Source organism: Lissotriton vulgaris, chromosome 4_1 (assembly GCF_964263255.1).
Source record: "Lissotriton vulgaris chromosome 4_1, aLisVul1.2, whole genome shotgun sequence".
NCBI lineage: Eukaryota > Metazoa > Chordata > Amphibia > Caudata > Salamandridae > Lissotriton > Lissotriton vulgaris.
Window position 1 is genome coordinate 2,131,195,103 of NC_141691.1, and position 26,031 is coordinate 2,131,221,133.

The following is a 26,031-nucleotide window of genomic DNA, read 5'->3' on the forward strand; positions in this document are numbered from 1 at the left end:
GTGGAGATAATTTTCCAAAAATCATTACCTCAGTTTTATCTGAGTTGAGACGTAGACAGTTCTCGGCCATCCATTCCTTGATGGCCAACATGCCTTCCTGGAAGCGGGCGGATACTTCCTCGCCATCGTTCTTAATTGCGATCACCAATTGGGTGTCATCGGCGTATGAGGTAAGGCTCATCCGGTATTTCTTAATTACCCTAGCTAAGTCCGACACATAGATGTTAAAAAGTGTCAGACTTAGGGATGAGCCTTGCGGAACGCCACATGGGAGGGCGAGCTCAGTAGATTGAAATGAGCCCAAGGTCACTGCTTGCGTTCTGTTGGACAGAAACGAAGACAGAAGATCCTTGGCCCTTGAGTGTATGCCCATTTCTTCGACACGGTCAATCAGGATGGAATGATTGACCGTGTCGAAGGCCGCAGAGAGATCCAGCAGGACCAGTATCGCTGTTCCTCCTTGGTCCCTGATGGTCCTGATGTCATCAGCAGCCTTTATAAGAGCAGTCTCTGTTCCATGTAGTTTCCGAAACCCAAACTGAGAATCGTCCAGGAGGTTGTTTTGTTCGATGTATTCAGCTAGTTGTCTATTCATAGCTTTCTCCACTACTTTGGCTAGGAAAGGCAGGCTGGCGATAGGTCTATAGTTTTTGAGGATTGTTTTATCTAGACCGATCTTTTTCAGGAGGGGTTTCAATAGTGTGTTTTTTAATTTGTCCGGGAAGATCCCAGATTGGAACATGGCATTGAAAATTTGGGGGATAACTTCGCTAACCAAGTCAGTTACTGGAGTGAAAATTTTAGGGGGGCAAGGATCTAAGGATGAGCCTGTTTTTACCTGCCTCATGAGATCTATTATCTCCTCATTCGTTACCTCCCTGAATTTAGAAAATGAACAGTTCGGGGTTTTTCTTAGTTGTTTGGGTTGCGTGTTAGTGTTAGTTTTGGTTACTGAAAATTCGGAATATATGTCGTTTACTTTTGAGAAGAAGAAACCTGCTAAATTATTGCAGAATTCCTGTGATTGGGGAGGACTCAAGTCTACCGATTTCCCTGCCAGTGTCTTAACTACCTCAAACAATTGTCGACTGGAGTTTTTTGACTTTTCAATTTGCTGCTCAAAATAATTCTTTTTTTCCTCCTGAATCATTTTTTTGTAAATGGTTAATGTGTCTTTATACTTGGCCTTGCTTATGTTATCGTAGGTCTTGCGCCAGATTCTTTCCTGGTTCCTGCAAATCTGTTTTTGCTTTCTAAGGATCTCTGAGTACCAAGGTGCTGAAGGCACTTTCCTATTTTTTGAGATGGATTTTAGTGGAGCATGCGTTTCCACCGCATTGCCTACCCAATTGAGAAACTGACCTACTGCTTCATTAGGGTCTAGCTGAATATCAGGACGGGTATTAGACAAGGACATTCTGAAGGTTTCGTAATCGATGTCCTTCCATACTCTAAATTTTTCCTGAGAAGGGGTCTGTTTAGAGGGGTTGATCCGATTGATCGGAATATGACACAGAATGGCATGGTGATCTGTCCATGTAAGCGGCAGTATGTTAGTTACCTCCAGCTCGTTAATGTTGGAAAAGATGCCATCTAAAATATGTCCAGCATCATGAGTTGGTGCCTTTATGTGCTGGTTTAAACCCAATGTGTGACATTCTGCTATTAAAGATTGAGTTTCTGACTCCTCCGTCTTGTCTAAATGGAAATTTAAGTCTCCCAATGCCATAAAGGAGTCCTCAATGGCTAGAGGTTCCATCCAGGAGGTAAAGGAGGAAAGAAACTCCGAGCGAGGACCTGGTGGTCTATAGATGAGCACTCCTTTGAGGTTGTGTGAAGGGTTCAGGTTGATGGCGAAGTGTAACGCCTCACATGCTGGCGATGGTATGGGAGAAATTCTGACCGGGAAAATATCCCGGGCAATGATTGCCAGGCCCCCACCTCTTTTCCCCCCCTGTCTGTCCAACCTGTACACCTTAAAGCCGTGTGGTACTGCTACCTGTAAGTCGGGCTCAGATGTTTCATCCATCCATGTTTCAGTTACAAAAAGGACATCTATTGCGTAGTCCACAATTAGATCGGCAATCTCCTGCCTATGCCGAGACAAGGATCGAGCATTAATGAGGGAGATAGTTGTAATTTTTTGTTTGGCGGTGCCCTCAACCGAGTGGTTGACTTTATTTTTGATTAGAGGAACGGGAGACTTGCAGTCCCAACAACCGATTTCAATTTGATCAATAAGATCTTCTGGGTTGTGCTGAGTGCAGGTCATCAAGTGTCCTCGATTCCACTTCCGTATTTCGTCAGGGGTGTATGTGATCCTTTCGGTATTAAATGGCACAGGGGGTATGGCGCTAGGCGCGGGTCTGGCTCGGACGGGCGCAGACGGGCTTGCCTCTGGCGCGTCTCCGGCGCGCCACCGGCGCGCCCGCTGCGCCCGCCCGCTGCGCGGACGAGGAGGACGTCCATTTTTATCCAGATCTGAGGAGGGTGGGAACTATTAGGCACCTGTGGAGCACAGACAGCAGAAGACCTATTCTCAGTGGTCTGAACGTGGTGTCAGAAGATCTCAAGTTGTCTCTTCTCTGTCCACTTCCCCTTTTCCCTTCTGTTGGTGTCTTTGCCTGTTAGGCGAGGTCACTGGTGGCGGGGAGATTGGGTTCAGCATCAGGACTGCCCCTGCGAGAGAATTCCGGCCTTCGTGACAGATTGAAGTGCCCAAGTATTTATCTCGCCTGGGCAGTATGGCGGAAGGGCTGAATTTAAAAGAGTTAGGAGAGATTCTAGTTGGTATTCAAAGGGAGATAGGAGCAGTATGGGAGGAGAATCAAAGTTTAAAGGCAGAATTGGTAGCCTCTCGCCAGGAGACTAAGATGTTCGCTCAGAAGGTAGAAGGGTTGGTCTTAAGAAATCCTGTCCTTAGTTATCCCATGCCTAGTACCAGTACTCCAGTCCCAGATTCTAAGTCAGTCGCACAAGTGATACATTCTGTATCGCCGTTGATTCCATTAGCAGCTCCAGAGAGGTTTTCAGGGGACCCACAAAAGGCGCAACTTTTTTTGACCCAATGTTCCCTCCATTTTATGTGCCGACCCACGTTATTTCCGGACACTCAATCCAGGGTGGCCTTCATTCTATCCTATTTAAGTGGGGATGCAGCAAATTGGGCAATGCCTTTGGTTAGTGAGGATGACCCCATCCTTTGTGACTTTGACAAATTTAAGACTGAGTTTTTACGTATCTTTGATAGGAGAAGGATTTCTCAGGCCACCGACAATGAGTTGCTAGAACTGAGGCAAGGATCTAAGGATCTCATTACTTATTTGACGCAGTTTAACAAGTTAATTTTGGAATCCAACTGGCCCGAAGAGAAGCGAGCAGCCTTATTTTATCGTGGCCTAGGAGATGAAATCAAAGATGTTCTAGCACCGAATCGACCCACTGAACCATCTGCTCTGGTGGATCTGGTGTTGGAATTAGATTTTCGTCACTCCGAACGAAAGGGAGAGAAGCGCAAGGACTGGAGAGTGAATTTCCCTTGCTTTGATCGTGCCAAAATCGATAAGGGCGCCGGTGAAGTAATGATCCTGAACCCATGCAAATTGGAGCTGTCCGTGGGCCATTGAGCAAAGAAGAAAAGGAGCAGAGGCGTCAAAAGAAACAGTGCCTGTATTGTGTAAGCCCAGGACCTTTCATAAAAGAATGCCCAAAACGCCCTAAGAATCCCCAGCAGGGAAACGGGGGGAACCATCAGTAAATGGAGCCGCACTGATGGTACCAGAGGCAAAGACGACTCCAGATCCTCATTCAATCCTTAACACCTTGCAGTCGAACATTCCTCATGTAATTCTTCATATGACACTGAAGTTTAGAGAACACCAGATCTTTGGAGTGGCTATCATGTTAGACTCTGGCGCCACAGGAAATTTCTGCGACATTAAGTATGCCCAACGTATGGGAATTCGAGCCATTCGTAAAGAAAGACAAGAACCAGTTTCGAGCTGTTGATGGTACCAATTTGTCATTTGGACCGATCACTAGCCATACTGAAGAATTAGAATTGATTCAGGCCGATGGGCATTGGGAGATACTGCAATTTAATCTGATCGATGCACCACAGTTCCAGCTAATTCTCGGGATACCCCTGGTTAACCACCCATAATCCGGCAATTGATTGGGAGACTCGAACTGTGAGTATGAATTCTAGTTTTTGTCTAGAACATTGCTTTGGAGAAAAAGAAGAATTAAAGTCACCATCACAAGCCTCGTTACTTTCCTATGGAGGACAGTCAGTTTGTGCAATCACTTCTGAAAAAATTCCTTCTGAATATCAGGAATACGCCACGGTTTTTAGTGAGCAGGAGGCGGATCTGTTGCCTCCACATCATCCATACGATTGCACCATAGACCTTGTGCCTGGGGCTGTACTACCCTGCAGCCGAATTTATGCGCTAACGGAAGCGGAAAACGCCCATTTGAAGGAGTACTTGGACCGATACTTGGCCAATGGATTCATTAGGCCATCTCAGTCGCCTGTATCCTCTCCGCTCTTCTTCATTCCTAAGAAGCAAGAAGGAAGCTTAAGAACTTGTATAGATTATCGAGCGTTGAATCAAATTACCATCAAGAACCGCTACCCTTTGCCCTTGATTTCCGTTTTACTAGACCAAATCAAAGAGGCTCAGATTTTCACTAAATTGGATTTACGAGGAGCATATCACCTTGTTTGAATGAAAGAAGGCTAAGAATGGAATACTGCCTTTCGGACCAAGTTTGGGCTCTTTGAATACTGTGTTATGCCATTCGGCCTTTGTAACGCCCCTGTGGTGTTCCAGCATTTTATTAATGACATCATGGGCGATCTAATTGACAAGGTGGCAATCATTTACTTAGATGATATTCTAATTTATTCAAAGTAAATACAAGATCATCCTCGCCATGTCAGAATGGTATTGGAACGATTACAGAGGCATTACCTGTTTGTGAAATTGGAGAAATGTGTTTTTCACACTCGGACTGTGGAGTTTCTTGAGTTTGTCCTTTCCCTGCAAGGAGTTACCATGGATCCTGGGAAGGTACAAGCGGTTGAGAACTGGCCTGAACCACGGAATGTTAAAGAGATTCAGAGATTCCTGGGATTTGCTCATTTCTACCGAAGATTTATTCAAGGTTTTTCTCAACTGGTTTCTCGTATCATTCGCTTGGTGAAGAAAGGAGTACGTTTTGAATGGACCACAGAGGCAGGACAAGCGTTTCGCAAGCTTAAGAACACCTTTACTTCTGCTCCCGTTTTGTTGCATGCTGATCCGGCCGAACCTTTTTATGTGGAAGCTGATGCATCTGACCAAGCGATTGGAGGAGTTCTTTCCCAACGACATCCGAAAACTGGGCAACTCCATCCGGTGCCCTATCGCTCCAGGAAACTGAATCCTGCGGAGTTAAATTACACCATTGCAGAAAAGGAATTGTTAGCAATAAAAGATTCGTTTGAAGACTGGAGACATTATCTGTTGGGCGCCAAGCATATTGTCACAGTGTTCACAGATCATAAAAATCTGCAATTTTTGAAATCTTCCAAGACCTTGACCCCACGTCAGTTAAGATGGTCTCTATATTTTGCGGACTTTCACTTTGTGCTTACATATTGTCCTGGGAATAAGAATGGGAAGGCGGATGCTTTATCGCGTTTGAACACCGAAGAAAGTGAGCATCCCGTGGACGTCCAGCCCATCATTCCAGAAGCCAAGTTCATCTTCACCCTTTCCTTGGATAACTTTCAAGAGGAAGTTCGGAAGAGTTTATCGCCCAGTGAGATCCAAGAGTGGGTTCAATGTGATCAGGAGAGACAGGTGCGACAACAATTGCCTTACTACAAGGAGGCGTTATATCTTCCTACTAGTGCCTTGCAGCAAAAAGCCTTGCAGAGTTGTCATGACCATCCTTTAGCGGGTCACAAAGGAATTTCAAAGACCTTGGATTTGGTACAACGTTACTTTTGGTGGCCTGGGTTATCCTCTCATGTCAAGCAATACGTTCAGTCATGTGCTCTATGTGCTAGGGGTAAGCCCAGTAGACAAGCCCCTCAAGGACTCTTACAGCCATTACCCACCCCTACTCATCCGTGGCACACCATCTCTTTGGATTTAATAGTGGATTTGCCTGTTAGTAGAGGGTTTGACACTATATTGGTAATTGTGGATACATTCACGAAGATGAGCCATTTTATCGCCATGTCTGGTGTTCCTACAGCTCCTGAGTTAGCACAAGCCTTTAGTGAAAATATAGTAAAATTACATGGTGTTCCCAAAATTGTGATTTCAGATCGGGGATCTCAGTTCATTTCTCGGTTTTGGCAGGCTTTCTTGAAAGGTTTGGGAGTGGAGAGTAGGCTGTCTACTAGTTACCATCCAGAATCAGATGGTCAGACCTAGCGCGTTAATCAAGAACTGGAACAGTACCTTTGTTTGTTCTTGATTGATCAAGGGGGTGAGTGGGTAGACCGATTGTGAATGGCGGAGTTCGCTTGTAATAATGCGAGGAGTGTGTCCACTGGCTACTCCCCCTTTTATTTGAACTCTGGTCGTCACCCTAATCCATTTCTCACCCAGGAAGATTTAGCGGTCACTGCTGCCAGTACTTTAATGTCTGATATGGCTACCTTACATAAGTCAGCTGCGGAAAATTTGGTTAAAGCAAAACAGTCTTAGAAGAAAGGTGCAGACAAACATAGGCAACCGGCTTCACAATATCGAGTGGGTGATCAGGTGTGGTTATCTACAAAAAATTTACACCTGAAGGGGAACAGAAAATTCCAGCCTAGGTTTGTAGGTCCTTATGCTGTAGAAAAGGTCTTGGGTCCAGTTAATGTGAGGCTGAAACTGCCTGCTAAAGTGGGTATTCATCCAGTTTTCCATGTCTCTCTTCTGAAGAAGACTAAGCCACATTTGAGGATTGTCAAGCCACCAGATCCTCTTCAGATTTCAGGTCATACTGAATATGAGGTTAAGGATATTTTAGACTCTAAATTCAGAAAAAGGAAGTTGTTCTATTTGGTGGATTGGAAGGGGTATGGTCCTGAGGAAAGGTCGTAGGAACAAGTATCTCATATCCATGCTCCCCAACTGATTAGAAGATTTCATACCCGATATCCCAACAAACCAGGACCGATAAATCGGTCTTTGAGAGGGGGTGCTGTCAGGGTTTTGCGAGTTGCTGCCACCTCTGTTTATAAACCAGCAATGAAAGCAAAGACCATTTCCAGACCCCGGGTGGTGAATGTGTGGTACCCTTGCACTTTGGAGAGGGTGGCTGTAATATTGTAAATAGTTTCATTACCGTCATCAGAGTCCCTCCCTAAGATGGCCGCCGTGGTGGTCGCTAAAAATTATCTAAGGCAGTGACAGGTCTAGTTAGTGTGCCTCGCGCGCAGTTTTGAATCTGCGCACTTCAACTGCTTCGTTGCCTGAGGCGGTCGCTAATTACCTCGCTTCGTGTCTAGTATTCGTGACAGGAGTTCTGAGGGAGTGTTAGCGGTCTTCTGGTAGAGTAATTCTTAGTTCAGAGAATTCATGGAAACGTAAGGTTCACAACCCCAAGAGAAGTTCGAAGTTCTACAGTTCCTGAGGTAAAAGCGGAACTTCTTTGGTGACAGAAGCCGTCATGGAGAATGCTATCTTCTGATGTGGACTTCTAGCATTCCCCTCTAAGAAGACGTCAGCGCTACAGTGGAAGAAGGAGTTCGAGGGTGAGCAGCACAACAAAGAAGTAGTAAGCCTATCTCGTTGACTTGCTCATTCTTTTCCCTTCCTCGTATTTGCGAACTAAGACTCTTCAATCCCTCATTGCGCTTCCCCCTTTCCTTCCTTCCCCTTTTTTCCTCCCTGGTTCCTTTTTGCGCGCTTTTGGATTTATGGACTATCAGAAGTCAAGCCAAGGTTCAAGCGCCTGCAGTCTCCAACAGAACCCCAATTAAGGCATTGCCAAGGATATTCTCAGGTAAAAGAAGTTCCATTAGAGGGTAGGAGAGAAACATAAGTAGAACCCTCAGTAATGTTGACTCCTGTTCTTCCAGATAAGAGTATCCGGCAATCTACCATTTCACTGTAAGAAGAGAGGCAATAACTTGAGAAATCCTGGTAGGACAAGTTCAGTTATTAAAATAGAGAGAGTACAGTTGTTAAGGTGGGTTGCTGATTATGTTCTCTTCCCCAATCTGTGTATTAGGCACCTGTGGAGCACAGACAGCAGAAGACCTATTCTCAGCGGTCTGAACGTGGTGTCAGAAGATCTCAAGTTGTCTCTTCTCTGTCCACTTCCCCTTTTCCCTTCTGTTGGTGTCTTTGCCTGTTAGGCGAGGTCACTGGTGGCGGGGAGATTGGGTTCAGCATCAGGACTGCCCTTGCGAGAGAATTCCGGCCTTCGTGACAGCGAGACTGCGCATGTGCGCTGCCATCGCACGCCGAGACCTAAATAAGGGAGACTAGATGCTGGCAGGATGGGCCATCCTGTCAGGACTGGTGGGCAGCTTTCCCCTGCCCCACTTACATTTCAGAGGGCTGCCTCCAACACACACACACAAAGGGACTTGACATCAACCTTTGTCACCCTGGACTACTTGGAGTCTTTACAGGGGAAGGCAAGAACTTCTCAGAAAAAGGGATGTGGGGGCAGCCAGGATCTTACCGCCACTTAAAAGGATGCTACCAGGTATAAATATTGGACCTCCTGGACCACCCTTGAGTTCACTCCTGGGCCTGTAGAAGGCACCAGGAGGACGTCTTTGTTCCCGAGAGGAGTCCTGCTGTTAACAGAGTACTCCCCTGCTGCCAGAAGCCTGCCTTTCTGAAGGAGAAATGGACCATCCCCGTGTCCCCAGGTTACACGAGTGACTCATGGTAAGTTGTCTGACCTCCTGTTCTGAGCTACAGGGACAGAACGAAGTCCAAAGGACATCCTTTCAACTGCTCAGCGGTCCTGTTAGCGCCCTGTAGTGTGTGGAACGCTCTCCCTTGCGGTCAGCCTGAACTTGTGACTTTCCTCTCGTCTAGCACAACTAAATGACCGCAAATGGAGCTTTGTGCTTTTAGGCACTATGCTTGCCTAAAAAATAAAAATTGCATATCTCTGCTTTTAATGATTAGATTTTTGTTATTCTGGTAGTATTTTATTCATTAAAATGTACCCTATTTTTAGGTCTCGTGGCGTTGCGTAAGCGCTGTCTCGCCAGAGATCTATTGACGCTGGGTCTGCTTCCCAGGAGACAGCACCTGGCCGCGCGCATTGCCTCTTCAAGGAGGCGATTTGAGAGGGCCACGTGCTCGCGAACGCGCTCAGCTGCTGTCTCCTGGGAAGCTCCAACACCACACACGCATGCGCATAAACAGAGACACACACACACACACGAGCGCCCATGCACGCACGCACCCACACATGCAGAGAACCCACCCCCGCCGTCGCATACACACACGCCACACACTCGCGCGCACACACACACACACACACAAGTGCACCGAGCGCCCGCCCACTTACCGCCACTCCGGACTTCAGCCGCCACCGCGGGGCTCTCTCTAGGGCATGGGAGCCCGGCGGCACCAGCACTGCTTCTCTACGTGGGCGCGGCTTCTCTCCGTGGGCGCGTGCGCGGGCTTCCAAAGCCGGAAGTCCCGTCCCACGGAAAGTTTAGTTTTCGCTAACGTTTTGTTGATGAAATGTAATGAGGACTTCAGTAGAGAACTTTTACTTCAGGAAATGTCGCCAGCATATTTATGTAGGCGCAATTTATTTGTAAAGGTAATCGGCGGACCTGAAAAGTTTTACGGGCGTTGTTTGCATTTATGCCCAAGTGTTGCTTTATGGACGTATTGGTAATCAGTTCACGTGCTGAACGTTAATGGTGCGCAATGCCCACTGATACTGCCGTTTCTGAGTAGCTTCTTTGCTCCTGTATCGTGTTGAATATTGCCCTCTGCTGGTTTATCTGTGCTTAGCTTAACTACGCTGTTTATAAGTCATTTCATGCAAAAGCTATATAAAAAAAATACAGAGCTTTTAGCTTTATGTAAACATATACGGTAAATCTCGAATTGAGTGTAGGGTTTGTTCACCTCGCACATGCTTGTTGAAGCGTTAACACTTAAATAGTCATTTACGTGGAGTGCATCTGGTAAACGCCCTCCTTAGCATTCTCCCTCCCTTCCCTTTGTCCCCGCCTCTGTATCGTATCTGGCATTCCTGTCCAGTTAGTGATCGTAGCGCCCCGCGATCTGTGCTCTTTTTTTGTATTTCCTTCCATACTCGCAGTATGTGCTCTCTCCTCCCACTTTGGTTTAAGCAAGTTTCCCGCAGCCATTCCCTAGTCTGCCCAACCCCTCCCTCACTCCTTACACCCTTCCTGCACAGGTCCCGTGGGCGCCTTCAAGGTAGGGGCTTCACATCGACATTTATATTTTTAAAAAGCTGCATGTGTACAGTCATTTCAAGTAAATGGCTAAATAGCCATTCTCTAGTCTGCCTGACCCCTCCCTCACTCCTTACACCCTTCCTGCACAGGTCCCGGGAGCGCATTCAAGGTAGGGGCTTCACATCGGCATTTATATTTTTAAAAAGCTGCAGGTGTAAAATCATTTCTACTAAATGGCTGAATACTTGCCCACAGACCAATTGGTAGGAGTACTACATATATTGTGAAAAACAATATCAAAAGCAATACCGAAAGCTCTAACTTAAATACTGTGAGACCTATTGCATTGCAAATGCTTGTTTTAAATTGGTGTGCGATTTTTCCTCTCTCAGTGACGCATCCTCGACACAGGACCTTGAATTGCAGCCATGCACTTCCCCAGAATCCCGGTGCGTGATTTATTCTCGACGCTGGACTTTGCATCACAGCACAGAGTCCAAAAGAACCATCACTCTCCAATGCATCCTCCACGCAGGATGCAGCAACACTCCGCAACCTGGATTTATGGAACTTAATTCAGCAGGACTAACTTGGTCCCTGTACTGGGCCCACAGTCCATCACGGTTAGCCTGATCTTGTGACTTTGTCTCAGTCTGCAGGATCAGATAACCACAGTTGGCGCTCTCTGCTTTTAGGCACTATTTTTGCTTTAATCTTTAAAATAGCATATCTCAAGTTCTACTAATTGGATTTTTGTTATTTTGATCTCAAATAATGTACCACATTTTACTCTATATTTCTAAATTGGTGTTGAATTTTTTTGTGTTGTGTTTTCATTTTATCTTTGTTTGAAGTGCTGCATAAGTGCTTCAGATGTTGCCTCTAGGCTAAGACCGACTGCTTTTGGGCCAAGCTACCAGTGGGCTGAACACAGGATAATTTAGTGGCTTCTGTTGTTCACCCTGACAAGGATTGGGGGGAATATCATCAAGATGCTGCGATAAAACTATTGCTGCTTTAGCGTCCGTTTTTCGGGTGAATCCATGCCTCAGCACCTGTTTCCTGAATGCCCAGCTGTGCATCTCTAACGAGATGCAAAGTGGGCGTTCCTTCCGAAATTAACGTGAGAAATGTCGCTAACTGACATTTCTCCAATTATCTAGCTTCAGGCTAAAGAGCATAGCGGTGAGAAAAGTAGCGCTAACTGTGCTTTTCTTATGCCTGCTTTTAATCTAACTTAGCCATTATATCCAATTGAAGGTGGATATTATGGCTAAGTCTGCCCAGCCCTATCAACAAGCTATCTCCTTTCCAGCGATAATCGCACATTCATCAGCTATCGCTTGGATTTTTATCGCTTTGGAGATAAGCGTCGCTCATAGCACGCTATCTCAGCGATAAAATCCAGTGATAGCCGGCGATAATTATCCTTGCGCTAAAATCGCTTAACGATAATTATCGCCGGCTGTTGCTGATATGCCCCTGGGTTTGCTGCTTGAGTGGGGGTTTCACTCCCGTCAATCAAAATCCCAGGTTCTTAGAGTCAGAATCCGACCGACCTCATCAATATTCATGAAGTATGTCCTGAATTGCGTCTTACTGCAATTGGATGTCCTTGGAGGGATTGTGGCCTGCCCAGCTCACAGACTACCACATCTGTGATTGCATTTAAATACGGTTCATTTTATTAAGCGAAACAGAACTACATTTATTAAATATAACTGTAAGGACATTTTTGGGCTGATGCTGCAGGTTTTTCGGCTCTGAGAGCGCATCGAGGCCTCCCAACCAGACAGCCGTGCCTGCGCCCTCACCCATAAACGGGTATGTTACCCAGCTGGCAAAGTTAACTTACCTGTAGGTCCCTAGTAAACAGTACCCAGGGCATGCAGTTATAGGGCCCGTCCAGTTAGTGCCGCACTGGTTGTGCCAACCTGGGGGTGGCACGAGTAAGCCAAGACTCCCCGCTCGCCATTTAGAGGCTGGAAGAGTAGTTTGAGCTGCTGGGCTGACTTTGCTATTTAAAGAAATGGTAAAGCCAGACTTCCCCCTGGTATCAATGACGCCATTGACCCAGCCCAAGCGTTTTAGTGAAAAGTATCAAATTTGTTGAATTTGCCAGTGCTGGTTCGAAGTTGAGTGAAATATTGTGATTTACTACACCTTGTAAATTCTCAACCTGCGGTACCGACTGGTGGATCTTTTTCATGGCGGTGTTTAAAAATCCATAAAAATGCAGTCTATTGTTTATAAATTAGTGTCAGATTTCTCTGGTGTCTTGTCAATTTCTACTTAAATTATTTTGGTGCTGTTTAAATGCTTTCAATTTGTTCCTTGGTAAGCCTTGCTGCTCAGAGCTACAGCTATCCAGGCTCAGCTAAAGGTCTCACATACGAAACCTATGGGTCCTATAGGGGCTGGCGAGTGCATTATAGGGGGTGGTTGAAGAACCGCACCATATAATCCACTCCATTTCCTCACAGTAGCTTTCCTATTTGTTTACATTTTGTTGGCAGTGAATCCCAGCAAACTTCTTTTTTCACATTCACAAAAGAGAAGGTGCCCGAGGGGACCCTTCTATTTTGTGAATGAATGTGTTACCACCCCACGAGTCAGTAACTTTTCAATGTTTTGTGATCGGAGCACAGTAGCAAAACATTGATACATGCCTTAATGGACAGCCCTTGTGAGCGACTCCCTAAACACGCCCCTTGCAAAATGGGATTCGTTATGGGGTTCTGAACTCATTTTGTGATTCAGTAATCTGTTACCGACTCGTAGAATGGATTTAGTTCATAACAAACCCTCTGATGCTACCAATAGGCTATGCGACTGCAAAATAGCTTTTTGCATCAGGGCCTTGGTATTTTAAGTTTATGTACATGTAAAAGTTGTTCCTCAACACCTTTTCCTCTATCTCTGGATCCGAGGTGTAAGCGATGCGACCGGTGGCTGAGTGGGATATGGGTATGTGAGTAGGTTGGATTGCATATGTGTCTTAGTCCTCTAAAATAAGTGCCAGCGGAGCCCACAAATGAGCCACTGGGGGCTCCCCTGATGGTGACATTTCCGTAATCAAAGCACGACACCAGCAGAGTGTGGAGCTCAAGGCGACCTCAGGTGGCGGCAGGGTCAGGTTTACATCTTTTGTGGAGAGTTTTGTGGCCCTGGCTGATTTTACAGTGTGGTTGATCTGTGAGGATATTGATGAAAAGTGATCAAGCCAGAAGACGAGGGACTTTACTTTGTGATCAATGGGGAGTGGAGCCAGCATATTGGTGGATATTAACACCTCCTCAGTTGGAATTGACAGCGACTCCAGGTACAGATCGAACCCCTGAGAGATGCCGCGGTGAGGATGATGGGGTTAGAGGTGCCGCAGTGAGGGTGGTGGGGTTAGAGGTGCCGCGGTGAGGGTGGTGGGGTTAGAGATGCTGCGGTGAGGGTTAGAGGTGACGCGGTGAGGGTGGTGGGGTTAGAGGTGCCGCGGTGAGGGTGGTGAGGTTAGAGATGCCGCGGTGAGGTTAGAGGTGCTGTGGTGAGGGTGGTGGGGTTAGAGATGCCGCGGTGAGGCAGGTGGGGTTAGAGGTGCCGCGGTGAGGGTGGTGAGGTTAGAGGTGCCGTGGTGAGGGTGGTGGGGTTAGAGGTGCCGCAGTGACAGTGGTGGGGTTAGAGGTGCTGTGGTGAGGGTGGTGGGGTTAGAGGTGCTGCAGTGACAGTGGTTGGGTTAGAGATGCCGCGGTGAGGGTGGTGGGGTTAGAGGTGCTGTGGTTGGTACAGAAGGAGATGAACCAGCACAGCACTTTCACAATGAGGTACACGCGCGACTCTAGAATATGGACCAGGGAGTGGTGGATGATGACGGGAGTGAGTCCAAGAAGCCTACGGACACAGGCGCCGCCCTGGCCAGTGTGGCGCTGGCGACACCCACCTTGTGCTTCTGTGCTAGGCTGCAGGGCGGATTGTTAGGGGCGACGAGGTCCCTCTTAGTAATATCTTTAGGGGCGTGTTTTTGATGACAGTTATTTTGGGTCATTGCTGTTACAGTGGTGTTGTAATGGTAGGTGGTTGGTTAGAGATTTTTCATGATTTTGCACATTAGTTTTTATGAGATGATGGTGAGTTCAGTCCACTGGTTGCTCGCAGCTGGGGAGACTTTATTCTGTTATGTTGTTCGCATTGAAATTCACTATATTTTGATTTTATTGTATTTGGTCTCCATCTTCTCTCTATCTTCCATTGAAACTTTCTTCTAAATGTCTGGACAGAAGATGGTGGGTTCCTCTGTTCCCAGTGCTTTTGAAAGAGTTCTTGTTGTTGCCACTTTGGAGATTAGAGGTGACTGCAGACATTTAAAGTGCAAAGTGTCCCCCTGGATCTGTGTGAACCACTGGCTACAGAGGTTGGTTTGCTCCTGCGTGTCGCATCTCCTAACATTATCTAAGAATAGACTCCATCGCCCGCACTGCAAGATATTACCTCTAGAAAAAAACTGTGAGGTGGAAGCAAGCTGACATGTTTTGGAACTTGAAGAGGTACATTTAATATGAAAATAAAAATCTGATTACGTCAACTATCCTCATAGCTGTAAAATGATGCTGTAACATAATCAGGTCTGAAGAATGGCTGTCCTGAAGACGTTCTGTCATGGTGACGAAACATGTCAACATTTCAAGAGCAATAACAATAGGAAAGTGCCTGAAATTCTAATGTTTTTAAATGAGATGTTGCTGCCGTACAAGCATTACTGAATTAGATCTCTGATTACAGTAACTTTATAGTTACAAGGGGACTCTCTAAACATATATAATGTTGCACTTATGAATTAAACCTGTCACATAACGAGCCACAGTATATATATGGTTATTTAGCTTCTAGCTACAACATTTATAGATCTTAGAGGTGACCGTAGCATTGCTTAGAAACGTTTGTAGAGGAATCCTGGTGAAGGCCAGTCTATCCATTCACATACCGACACGTAGTATACAGCAGGATTCAGCCATGTTTTTATTTCTCTTTGATATGTATATGAAGGGATTTAGTAACCTTGTCTGCTAATTTGGTGTCAAGGCGCTGCCCTATGCTAACATGATTCAGCTATTACCAGCTGGGAGAGAGCCTTGGGCCATTCACAGGCAAATGTCTACTCTTATTTTAAGGACAAGGCACATGTCTTGATTGTCACTGGAGTAAATCTACCTTGGGTCAGGGTGCTCTGGACCAACCCAGCTAGGACCGGCTACGTGTAGGGTTCAAGCCTGGTCACCTGCAGGCGGTTAGCCGCAAGGCCCTTAACTCCACACAGAGGTAAAGCCAAATGAGTTACCATTGTCTTTACAGCTATTGTGTTGTCCTCAGAAAAGACTTCCTTTTTTGATGATGTTTCATGTTTTTCGACTTTAGTCAGAATGAGGCCCTGCTAACCAGGAGCCCAGCCTAGCTGCTTCCTCTCTAAAAGTATTGCATGTACTTTAGGTACACTCCAGTTTGGATTCTGGGGTACCCTTATGAGTCCCTAGTATATGGTACCTTATGTACCAAGGGCATCGGTACCCCAGAGGCCTACCAGGGGCTGTAGCATGTATTATGCCACCCCTGGGAAGCCTTCCTAAATGACAAAACAGGTCTGCTACAGGTAAGGTGATGTATGCACCCCTTACTGAGATATAGGTTACCTATATCTATTCTAAATCACCGCACATGTAAATCTTTCAGTCACACCTATGGCAGACTTTAACAATCCTGAAGGCAGAGTACTTGGTTTTGTGTGAGAGGGTGCCCATGCATGAGTTGGACCCCTCTGCAGCTTTCGGAATCTATTCTCTGAGACTGTCCTTTGATACAGCCAGACCCTATACTCAAGTGCATTAAAACCTAGTGGTATGTGCTAACTTTGGAATGGCTGCAGGGAAACATGTTGTGTTTGGTGTCAAACACTTTGGAATCCTACCCCCCGCCAGTCCCGGCGGCGGAGGTAGAATTCCACCCTTCTAGAGGGAGAGACATGTGCACACCGGTATACCTGGTACCAGTTTAAAAGAACCCTGGCATCACAAAATGGATGCTGCAGCCACAGACACAAGTCTGGCCTCCTGCTGCTGGACGAAACTCTGGCAGGGGAGGCGTGGAAAATAGGTTTCCAGACAGGCCTTGGTGGTTTGGGGCTAAGTGGGTGCACTCCAAAAGTGCTTTGAAGTCTGCACTGGGGGCTTATTTGGTGTCCCTGTGCATAGCCCAGTTCAAACCGGTTACAAGGGCTACCAGCCCCTGCTCTGGCATGAAACTGGACAAAGGAAATAGGTGTATCCACCCCTCTTTCCTGACCCTCCCATAGGTGGGTCCCCAGAGTTTGTCCCACCCCTTCCCTGACTACAGAACTTTAGATTTACCTATGCGAAACTCTGATACATAATCCTGGCACTTCGATGATCTACAAGGTACTAGATGACTGAAGAATCTCCCTTTGAGTAAAGGAGTTACTCCCCTGCTTGGCAGGCACCAAAGACGCATCTGGCTGGTTTGCATCTCCGAAGCTCTTGAGGACTCCGAAGAACTTTGCAACACAGGATGTGGGTTCCCGTGGTCTTAGAGGTTGGTCTTAGAGGTTGATCAGTGCCCACAGCAAGTCTGAAGCATGTATCTCTTGTGGCGACCGTGCAACTCAAACCCCTGGACACACGTCACTTTGCAGAAGCAACGGCTTTCCAGTGACTCCTGAAGCTGAGCTTTCTGTTACTTGTAGCCCAGACCCCGAGCAGCAACTCCACCAAAGATTGCCAACCTACACTCCACAAGTGTTCCGTGAGCTGCCCTTTGTGTTTTCTCTAGAGGTCCCTTTGCGATCCCTGGTCCTTGTGAATGCAACTTTAACTCTGATTGGGCTTCCCTGGTTGCTCCAGACTTGCCTTGACTCTCCATCGCTTGGGGAGTCCCCAGGACCTTGCTGGTCTGCACCGAAGCATCTTTTCTCTTCCTGCATGGGTTGCTGTTGCAAAGGCCTGTTGAGTTCAATCCGAGCACTGACACTGCAGCACTCGACATCCTTCGTGGGACAGCTCGAACCCAGCTCCTGGTCATCATCAACGCTTCCTGGTACTCGTGGCTACAGAGTCAAGCTTCACCTCTTTGCACCTTAGCACCCTACATCCATGGGCATTCGCCTATCGTGCCCCTGGTCACTGGCAAGTGACCCAAACTCTGTCCCCTCTGCTTTAAGGTTCTTCACATATTTGATCCAGGCTTGGATCCCTCTGGACACGTTTCTTCTTCAGGGTAGCAGCACTTTGCATCAGTTTGCCATTGAAAACGACGACGCATCTCGACACCATTTGACACCTATGCACCCAGATTCCCTGGGTGAGGTAACTCGAGTAAACTAGTGCTCCTGTGGGTGTTGGCCCTAGAACCCCCTAAGTCTAAAGTGGTTTGCTCAAAGTTCTCTCCTAAGTGTCCTTAAACTTAAAAATTCCAAACGCAACTTTCCTGATAGAATCCTACGGCGCTCGCAGCTGTGTTCTCAGACTGCACACGTCCCCCATGGGTCTCCTGTGTCACGACCTTGGGTGGTTCCTTGGGGTCCCAGAGATTCTATGTGCTATAGGCCTTGTTTCTATGTCAGTCGTGTTTCTTATACCACTTTCTTAATATAGGTTCGGTCTTCCTCCGGGGTCCATTGTATATTGTGCTATTTACTGTCGTTTAAGTTCTGTGATATTGTGTATCGTGTTCTCTAATCCCATAAAGAGATTAGTAGGGAGTGTTTAGAAATAAATACATCTATTTTATATATACCTGGTGTGGTTCTCCTTTGATTTGGTCATTCAAGAGATTATAGACTGGTGATTGCTTTACAATCCTTTAAGACTGAGCCTGAAGCTACCACTAGGATAGCTTTCAATAAAGGTTGTCTTTAACCTATCACCTCTAAGGGGTCGTTTGGACTGGTGCGAGGTGCACACTATGACTAGAGGACAGCATATGCTAGGCAAACTTCTCTCAATTTATAAGTTACACACATGGTTTTCTGAAGAATTGAAGGTTCTTTGATGATGGCGTCTGGGAGGAGGTTGGCCACAGAGCTTCAGTGAACATGCTCTGCTGTTCTTCAGTCTGGTGCTGACTTGGGCCTACAATTATTCTGATGAGGACTCTTCAGTATACAGGTTTCTTAGTTAATATTAAGACATCCATTGCATTTGGAAGCAGACTTGATGCCGTATGGTTCAGTTGCTTAGAGCTCACGGTTCTTGAAGTGGTTTTAGACATTCCTTTGATTGGACATTGTGGTCTTCAGCAGAGGTGGCTTGTAGATCTCCCTGGTGCTGAGTGTTGTGTGTGTTTCGTTGCATCTCTAATCACTAAAGCTCTGAGGGTGCCTCTTAGGGTTGTTTTATTTTAATATGGGACATTATGTTAGAACTTTCTCCAGGGCATCTTTAGAGGTCCTAAATGAAGCTTTCATGTAAGCTTCAGAGCCGTGCCGCGTCATCCTGTGACCTCTCTGAAGGATCCCTGTGGAAGAGTCCTGGGGGGGAGAGTGTGTCAGCGAAGGGGGGGGCAGCATGTGAACCCCCAGATGATCATGAAGTCCACTTCAGTGGGGTTGGGGCTCCACTTTCACTTCCTAGCAGAAGGCCGGTCGCTGGTTACATGTGTGGGTGGAGAGAGCCTTCTTACAACCTCCTCAGGCTTCCACTGGTCTGGAGGGAACCAGAGCAGGATCAGACCGGCCCCCTCAGCGGATATTAGAGTGTCTGAGATAAACCTTGGCATCATGTCTTTGAGATCAGCCATAACCCTTCCTGCACTCTGGAACGGAGGCCACTGGTATCCACACGCGGTCTGGAGGAGAGCAGCTGAGGAACACCTCATGGGAGCTCCACGGGCCCTGCGGAGAGCCTGGCGTTGGGGTCTACTGTGGACCGGCCTGCGGTGGGGGTTGTGTCTTGTCGCTGAAACCTGTCAAACGTCCTGAGGCCAGGAGCCTTGGTTTGTACTCTTCGTAGTTTATGGATCGGTCCCTCACGAAGGCTGAGAAATAAGGCATAGCCATACTCAAGGAGCATGACTGAGGTAGCGTAGAGAAAAGGAACCCGGCGACTATGTGGGGCGAGAATCCTCCAGTGTCCTTAGGAACATGAAGGAGCTTTAGCAGGTTTTCTTGGCAGGGACAGAAACGTCAGCGAGTGAGCTGGGCCAGAGGGTTTAGGTTGAGGCAGAAGAATAATCCCCAACTAGAAGAATTTGAGTTTTATCCCTGATTAATCTAAGGACATGTCTTCTTTCTATCCTGGACTGCAAGGAGGCAGCGCTGCAGGGAGAGCATGGGGGGGGGGGGGGTCACACCCCACCCCATGGAACCTGAACAGGGCCGGGGTGACACCAGCATACGACACCTGCTTTACCTTTTCTAACTGATCTTTTACCCCTTTTATCGCTTTTAGATTACTTTTATGTATACTTTACCTAATTGTGTTCCTGCTGTGTTCCTAATAGAGTCCCAGAGCCACATCTTCCTTAAGTGCATTTAAAAAGCCATAAGTTTTTCTTTTCAAGTGCATTTAAGACGTTTGTAATTAAATACATAAATTAATAAGTAAACATACAACCTGAGCATTAGGTTGACATCTTAGAGGCTTCTAATTAAAATATTGAAATACCATGTCCACAGTCTTGCTTTAGAGTGAGATCTGTTTTGCGGTGAGAAGTACTTTAGAGATCAGTGTAATACAACAGCGGCTGCAGAGCGCTCAGTGGTTTACCTGTTGTGCCGCTCCCAGCGATCACCTGAGGAAAGAAATTTCAAGAGTTTAGCGGGAGGCAGCTTCACACCAGCAAGTAACAGGCACGCGGGCGGCTCCCTTTGCGACTCTGATTCTCCTCCGCCCTCCTTTCCTGGAACCCTCCCCACCAGCCCCTCCTGCAAGGCGATAGGGGAGAATCCTCAACTGGCCACCCATGGGAAGAGGGTGCCGCATCCAGTCAGCTATTCAAGGGTCTTCAAAGCCAGGGGAGGGGGGGCAGTGAGCAGTACCATCAACCATTCCTCTTGCCCTCATCTTTAATCCCAAAATGTATTCCATCCACACTGCCCGCTCCCCCAGATCCATGTCACGCTAGCTGCTGCGCTTCCACCATGCACATCTGATGTGCCAGACTCCTATTCTCAATGCACCCCTGCTTCTTCCAAAGACTTCCTACTTACCGAGGACCTTACATGTCTCTTCTTGCACCCTGAAAACAAGAGTGACCCCCTTTTCCCGAGAGACCACACAGAGACTCTTTTTACCACTTGACGGATGACCTCCCCACCCCACCTTCGTGGATTTCAGACTCTTTAAATTAGGCAATCTCTGAAAATGCCTTCTACCACTTCCAACAAAGTCACCACCTTTTCCACAGATTCTGCCTCACCAAAGAAGATGAACTTACATAAATCGCCTCTAAAAGTAATTATTCTACCAGTCAAAGCAAGCATTGGCAAGTATCTGCTGCCAGTCTTTTTGCTATGTCAGTCCTTGTTTTGTTTAGTCGTTGTGTTATAAAATATTGCCAGGCCTCGCCAATATTTTCTATATTTAAAAAAATGAAATAAGCTACATTAGTTTCTTGTGTCAGACAGCCCGCATTGCCTTAGTAATCCCTGGCAGTGAAAGGATTACTTTGTGTGCGGATGCGCTCCTGGTGAAAGGGCAGAATGCTGTGATTGAGGGGGAAGTCAGCCAATTACTGAAGGGGGCGGACCCACTGCCCCATGCTCTAGGCTGTAGTGAGGGGAAGAAAAATGTGATTGACACAACGGACCAATAGATGGATATGACCGGTTGAATGCCCTTACATGTGTGTAAAGGACAGAGAGAGACCCCTTGTTATGACCAAGGGTATAGGGTACTCTTCATAAGTAAAGCAAATTGTCCCTCAGGAAAGATGATACAATACTGCCTAAACCAATAGTAGGTTTGAATATGTCTGTTTTCTATCAGCACCCACAATAATGCTGTTCACAATGCACTGCACCGGTATAACAACAAAAACTACAATTTACAATTAAAAACATTTGTTCTTAGAAAACACATTTTATTACAATACTATAATTACATTAAAAAGGTTTATAACCAAAACCAATTTAAAAAGAAATGGAAATAATTTCTACACCTATGTTTCATACATATCATCAACACAATTCATACCAAGCTCCCCATAATACACATGACACAAATCACAATACGAACTTAAACATAATATAATGGAAAAAAATATTTTTTAGACAGTACACTCTGTCATTTTAGATAACATATCCTAAGCAGATTATTTTAAGACCCAGCCTGGTTGCACTTGTACTCTTGCAAATACAGGACTGAATCCACCAAAGGATTATGTTTGCCAAATTTGCTTTGACGCGTTTCGATGGTTTTTATAATTTTTCAATCTTTATCAAGACAGTGTTTTCCGTTTTCTCTGTAGTCGTTTCCAGCTTATTGTGCCCTTATTTCATTTAATATCATTTCATATATCCATTAGTGTCTCTTGGGGTTGAGCACACCACATTTAAGTAACCAACCTCGATTTTATATTTTGGGCCAGCAATTTCAAGGCACCTTGTTTTTATATAGCCTGTTTCCGCAGGACTCCCGACTTTCTTGTCCTTCAAAAATTCCACACTAAATAGTTCCCCAGGAATCGAGGCTCAAACAATCCTCCTGTTCCGCATTACTCTTCTGTTCGACAGCGGTTCAACCCGGGGTTTGTCCTTCTTTTTCGCATCAATCTACAAGTCGACAAGTCTGAATTTTTGAAGGACAAGAAAGTCGGGAGTCCTGCAGAAACAGGCTAAATAAAATAAAGGTGCCTAGAAATTGCTGAAAAACACTGTTTTGATAAAGATGGAAAAATGATAAAACCATCGAAACGTGTTGACACAAATTTGGTGGACAAAATCCTTTGGCGGATTCGGATTATCTTTAAATTCGTATTGTAATTTGTGTCCTGTGTATTATGGGGGGCTTGGTATTAATTGTATTGATGATATGTATGAAATATAGGTGTAGAAATTATTTCCATTTTTTTTAAAATTGTTGTTGGTTAGAAACCTTTTAAATGTAATTATAATATTTTAATAGAACAAATGTTTTTAATTGTAAATTGTAGTTTGTGTTGTTATACCGGTGCAGTGCATTGTGAACAGCGTTAGTGTGGGTGCAGATAGAAAACAGACATATTCAGAGCTACTATTGGTTTAGGTAGTATTGTATAATCTTTCCTGAGGGAACATTTGCTTTACTTGTGATGAATGCCCTTACAAGCAAATATATGATTTATATAATTTTACTAAATGAAAAAGTCTTAGCTAATGCCAGAACTAAAATGGATCCTGTCGACCGTGCCCATACGAAAGAACAGATCACCTGCTGCAAAGCCTTGTTCACCATAGGCTCCACCCCTTGCAATCGATGAGAAGACAAACCCAGAAGAATGTGAACGACCACTTATCCCATCTCTTCTTTACCCAAACCAACCTACTCCCCTCCACCCGCCGCCCGGGACGCTGGCCTTCAAGAAGAGCTTCTGCTCCACCACCAAGGCAGTGACCACTAGAGACCAGCCGACATGGACAGAAAACTAACCATACCAGGAGGTGAACGCAAGCTGTGACATGCAAAGCCTCAAGATGAGACAGACCAGGGCATGCCTCGTCTCTCATCGATAAGTTGTCCTAGTCACTGAGGCGATAATCTTATGAAGGTGGAAATCTTCCCTCCTACCCAAACTTTCTCTTCTCTTCCTTCCTACACTTGAATCATCCGTGCATGCCCAGCTCATGAGACAGAATTGTCCATCCTGCCATGTACAGCCCTGCCCCAGGTAGGATTGCACTTTCTGTGCACCGCTAAACACCTGGAACTGAAACCACAATTACAGCATTGACCTGCGGAAGGTGTGGTCAGAGCCGTTTGTGTTCTGACGCCTCTGCTGGTCCTAATGTGGTGACGCCTCTGAAGGTCCTAGTGTGGTGACGCCTCTGCTGGTCCTAGTGTGGTGACGCCTCTGCTGGTCCTAGTGTGGTGACTGACTCTGAAGGTCCTAGTGTGGTGATATTGCTGCGTAAACATGAAGCAATCGAGGAGTAACTCTAACCTTGAAAGAATCCAGCCGTGAACGTTCCCAGCAAAAGCAAACAGACGAAGACCTCCATGGCAGTGACGCAATCTGTTGAAAGAAAGAAACCATGCTGAAAGATGGAACTCAGTGAGGAAAAGTTATATTTCATCAATAGTCATTGTCAAAACCAAACAAGGCTAAGCATGGGAGACATGTCTTCTCTAAAAGTGACATTCAAGGGGGCACACACTGGAGCGGCCACCTGCAAAGGGCAGTTGTAAAGAGCATGTGCACATGTATGTGTGTACGTATATAGTCACTGAAAAAAGTAAAGTTTGAAGGGATGTTCTATTTAGGGCTTGTAAACATAAAAACTATGTTTTAAAACAAAACACTGAGGTTCACCAGTTATAGTTCACAGAGCTAACTATACCTCGTGCCCCCACCATGCACCGCTTATGACCTCACATATTACATTACTCATGACATGCTAAACGACATCAATCATGACATCACTGATAACCCCATCGTCATACACAGCATAGTGGCGGAGTGTATGTGATCGATAGTATGGAAATAGCGTAAGCCTGGAAGCAAGCCTGATTGTGCACATTGAAAGGTACGTGCTGCTCTATTTACAAATCAGTAAAGTTTGGGGTTCAAGTACCGCTCCCCCATGAAACAAAATAAAGGCTGAGCCCCCCGAATGAGCGTTGCAGGTTTGTGTTTGAAAGTTGGTTCAAGCTTAATGCCGAAGGCTTGTCCAAACAATCTACGAGAAAGGCTGAGCCTATTGTTCATAACTGATTATCCACCATTCAATATGGGCCATGTGTCTATATTAAATTGTTGTAATGCAGTGCTAGAGACAAATTCTATGTAGCGAGGACGCTCGTAGCGTGTGGATTTTTTTTCCATAACTTCACTGAAGATTGTTAGGAATTCTGTTACAAATGGGATCCCTGGCTGGCCAGGGCTTGCGCCAAAGCCAGTCAGAGACCACCACTCCCAAGTCAGGGCAAGGGAGTTACACGCCGAGATAACCCCTGCTCACCCTCTAGGTAACGTGGCACGAGCAGCAAGGCTAAACTTGGAGGCGATGTGAGTTAAATATTTGTGCACGCACCCCCGCAACAACACCCAAGGCCCACCACAAAGGAAACTCCACACAAGGTTATATATAAAAATAGCCTTTGTATTATACCAAAACACATTAGATAAAACACACACTTTACAATGTGCCAACAGGCACGGGCAGAATTTACAGGGGATATGTACAAGACAGGGCCACCTGGACCACTGTCAGGAATCAGCACTTTTTGAACTTAGAATACAATACTTGTAGGCCTAGAACTTAGAACATAGAGCCTAACGGACAGTACCTCCCGTCCTGGTTGCGGGATAATGCGAGTGATCTCCTTAGTAAACTTGAGCGGGTGGCCGGCTAGCTACAAGCGTTTCTCTGGGGCGACCAATGTGTGCGGCTCAGAAGAGGAGGGGGAGGCAGGATGCGGGCGGCCAAGCGAAGCGACGCAGCTCAGATAGAGCGGCGCTGCTCGAGGCTTGGACGGGCGGCCGGCACGAGCTGCCGAGGGGAGTGAGCGAGGCACACTTCAGCGAGGCCCAGGGGCCCAAGGGAGATCAGACAAGTCCCAACATTTTGTCAGGGAAGGCACACTAGAGTCCACTGGTCCTGGGACTCTGGTCAGGGGGAGAGCTCAGTATCAAGCCCTTGGAATATCACTTAGAACATAACAGAAAATCACTGTAGCACAAAACAAGTTACTACCGGTAATCAGGTAAGTACTCCCTACGCAATCCTAACCACCTTAGGAACAGGTCACGCAGGGAACCAGGACCTCACTAGCACCACCTGTACTAGTACTAGAGATGGCCCTGCTGAATTGCAGGTCACTCCCCAAACACCACACTGAAATCAATCTGCTATTAACAGAGTCGGACTTGGACGTTCTGTTTTTAACAGAAACTTGGCTGTCCGAGAGTTCCGACCCGGACATTATCCAAGCACTACCTCCTGGGTACCATATCAAAAACCTTAATAGACCGACGGGCACGGGAGGGGGCATCGCGATTATCCATCGCGACAACCTCGCTTGTCAACTCAAAAACAGTCCCATTCTCGACAGCGAAAATGTCCTCTTTTCTCTACACCTGCCACCATCTACCACACTAACTGGGCTGTTAATATACCGTCCACCAGGACAGGTAGGGTGTTTCATAAACTCACTCATGGATGCCATTACCTCCCTGGCGTGCGGAACGCCAAACTTCACAATCCTCGGGGACTTAAACCTCCACTTCGATGATCAAGGCAATAAACTTGCCACAGAATTGAAAGCTGATCTAAATTCCCTAAATCTACAACTACTCAGCAACGATCCCACCCACCTGAAAGGACACCTACTAGATCCCATCTTCTCTAATCTTTCCAAACTTTCTGTTCAAACTCCTCTCCCTCTCCCCTGGTCTGACCACTTTTTGGTTCCTTTCAAATTCCAACTTCCAAGGAAGAT

General features: G+C 46.3%; 1 protein-coding gene across 2 annotated transcripts in view; it reads right to left on the reverse strand.

Moving 5' to 3' along the window:
- The window catches only part of LOC147725210 (uncharacterized), a 141,010-nt gene that overhangs the window by 80,296 nt on the left and 34,683 nt on the right, over positions 1-26,031 (reverse strand). For both annotated transcript variants that reach the window (XM_086967134.1, XM_086967133.1), the window contains exons 2-3: positions 23,534-23,605; positions 20,161-20,185 (exon numbers count right to left, since the gene is read on the reverse strand). In XM_086967134.1, the coding sequence (XP_086823260.1) occupies positions 20,161-20,185; positions 23,534-23,591 (83 nt within the window). In that variant the 5' untranslated portion in view covers positions 23,592-23,605. The remainder of the gene's footprint in view (positions 1-20,160; positions 20,186-23,533; positions 23,606-26,031) is intronic.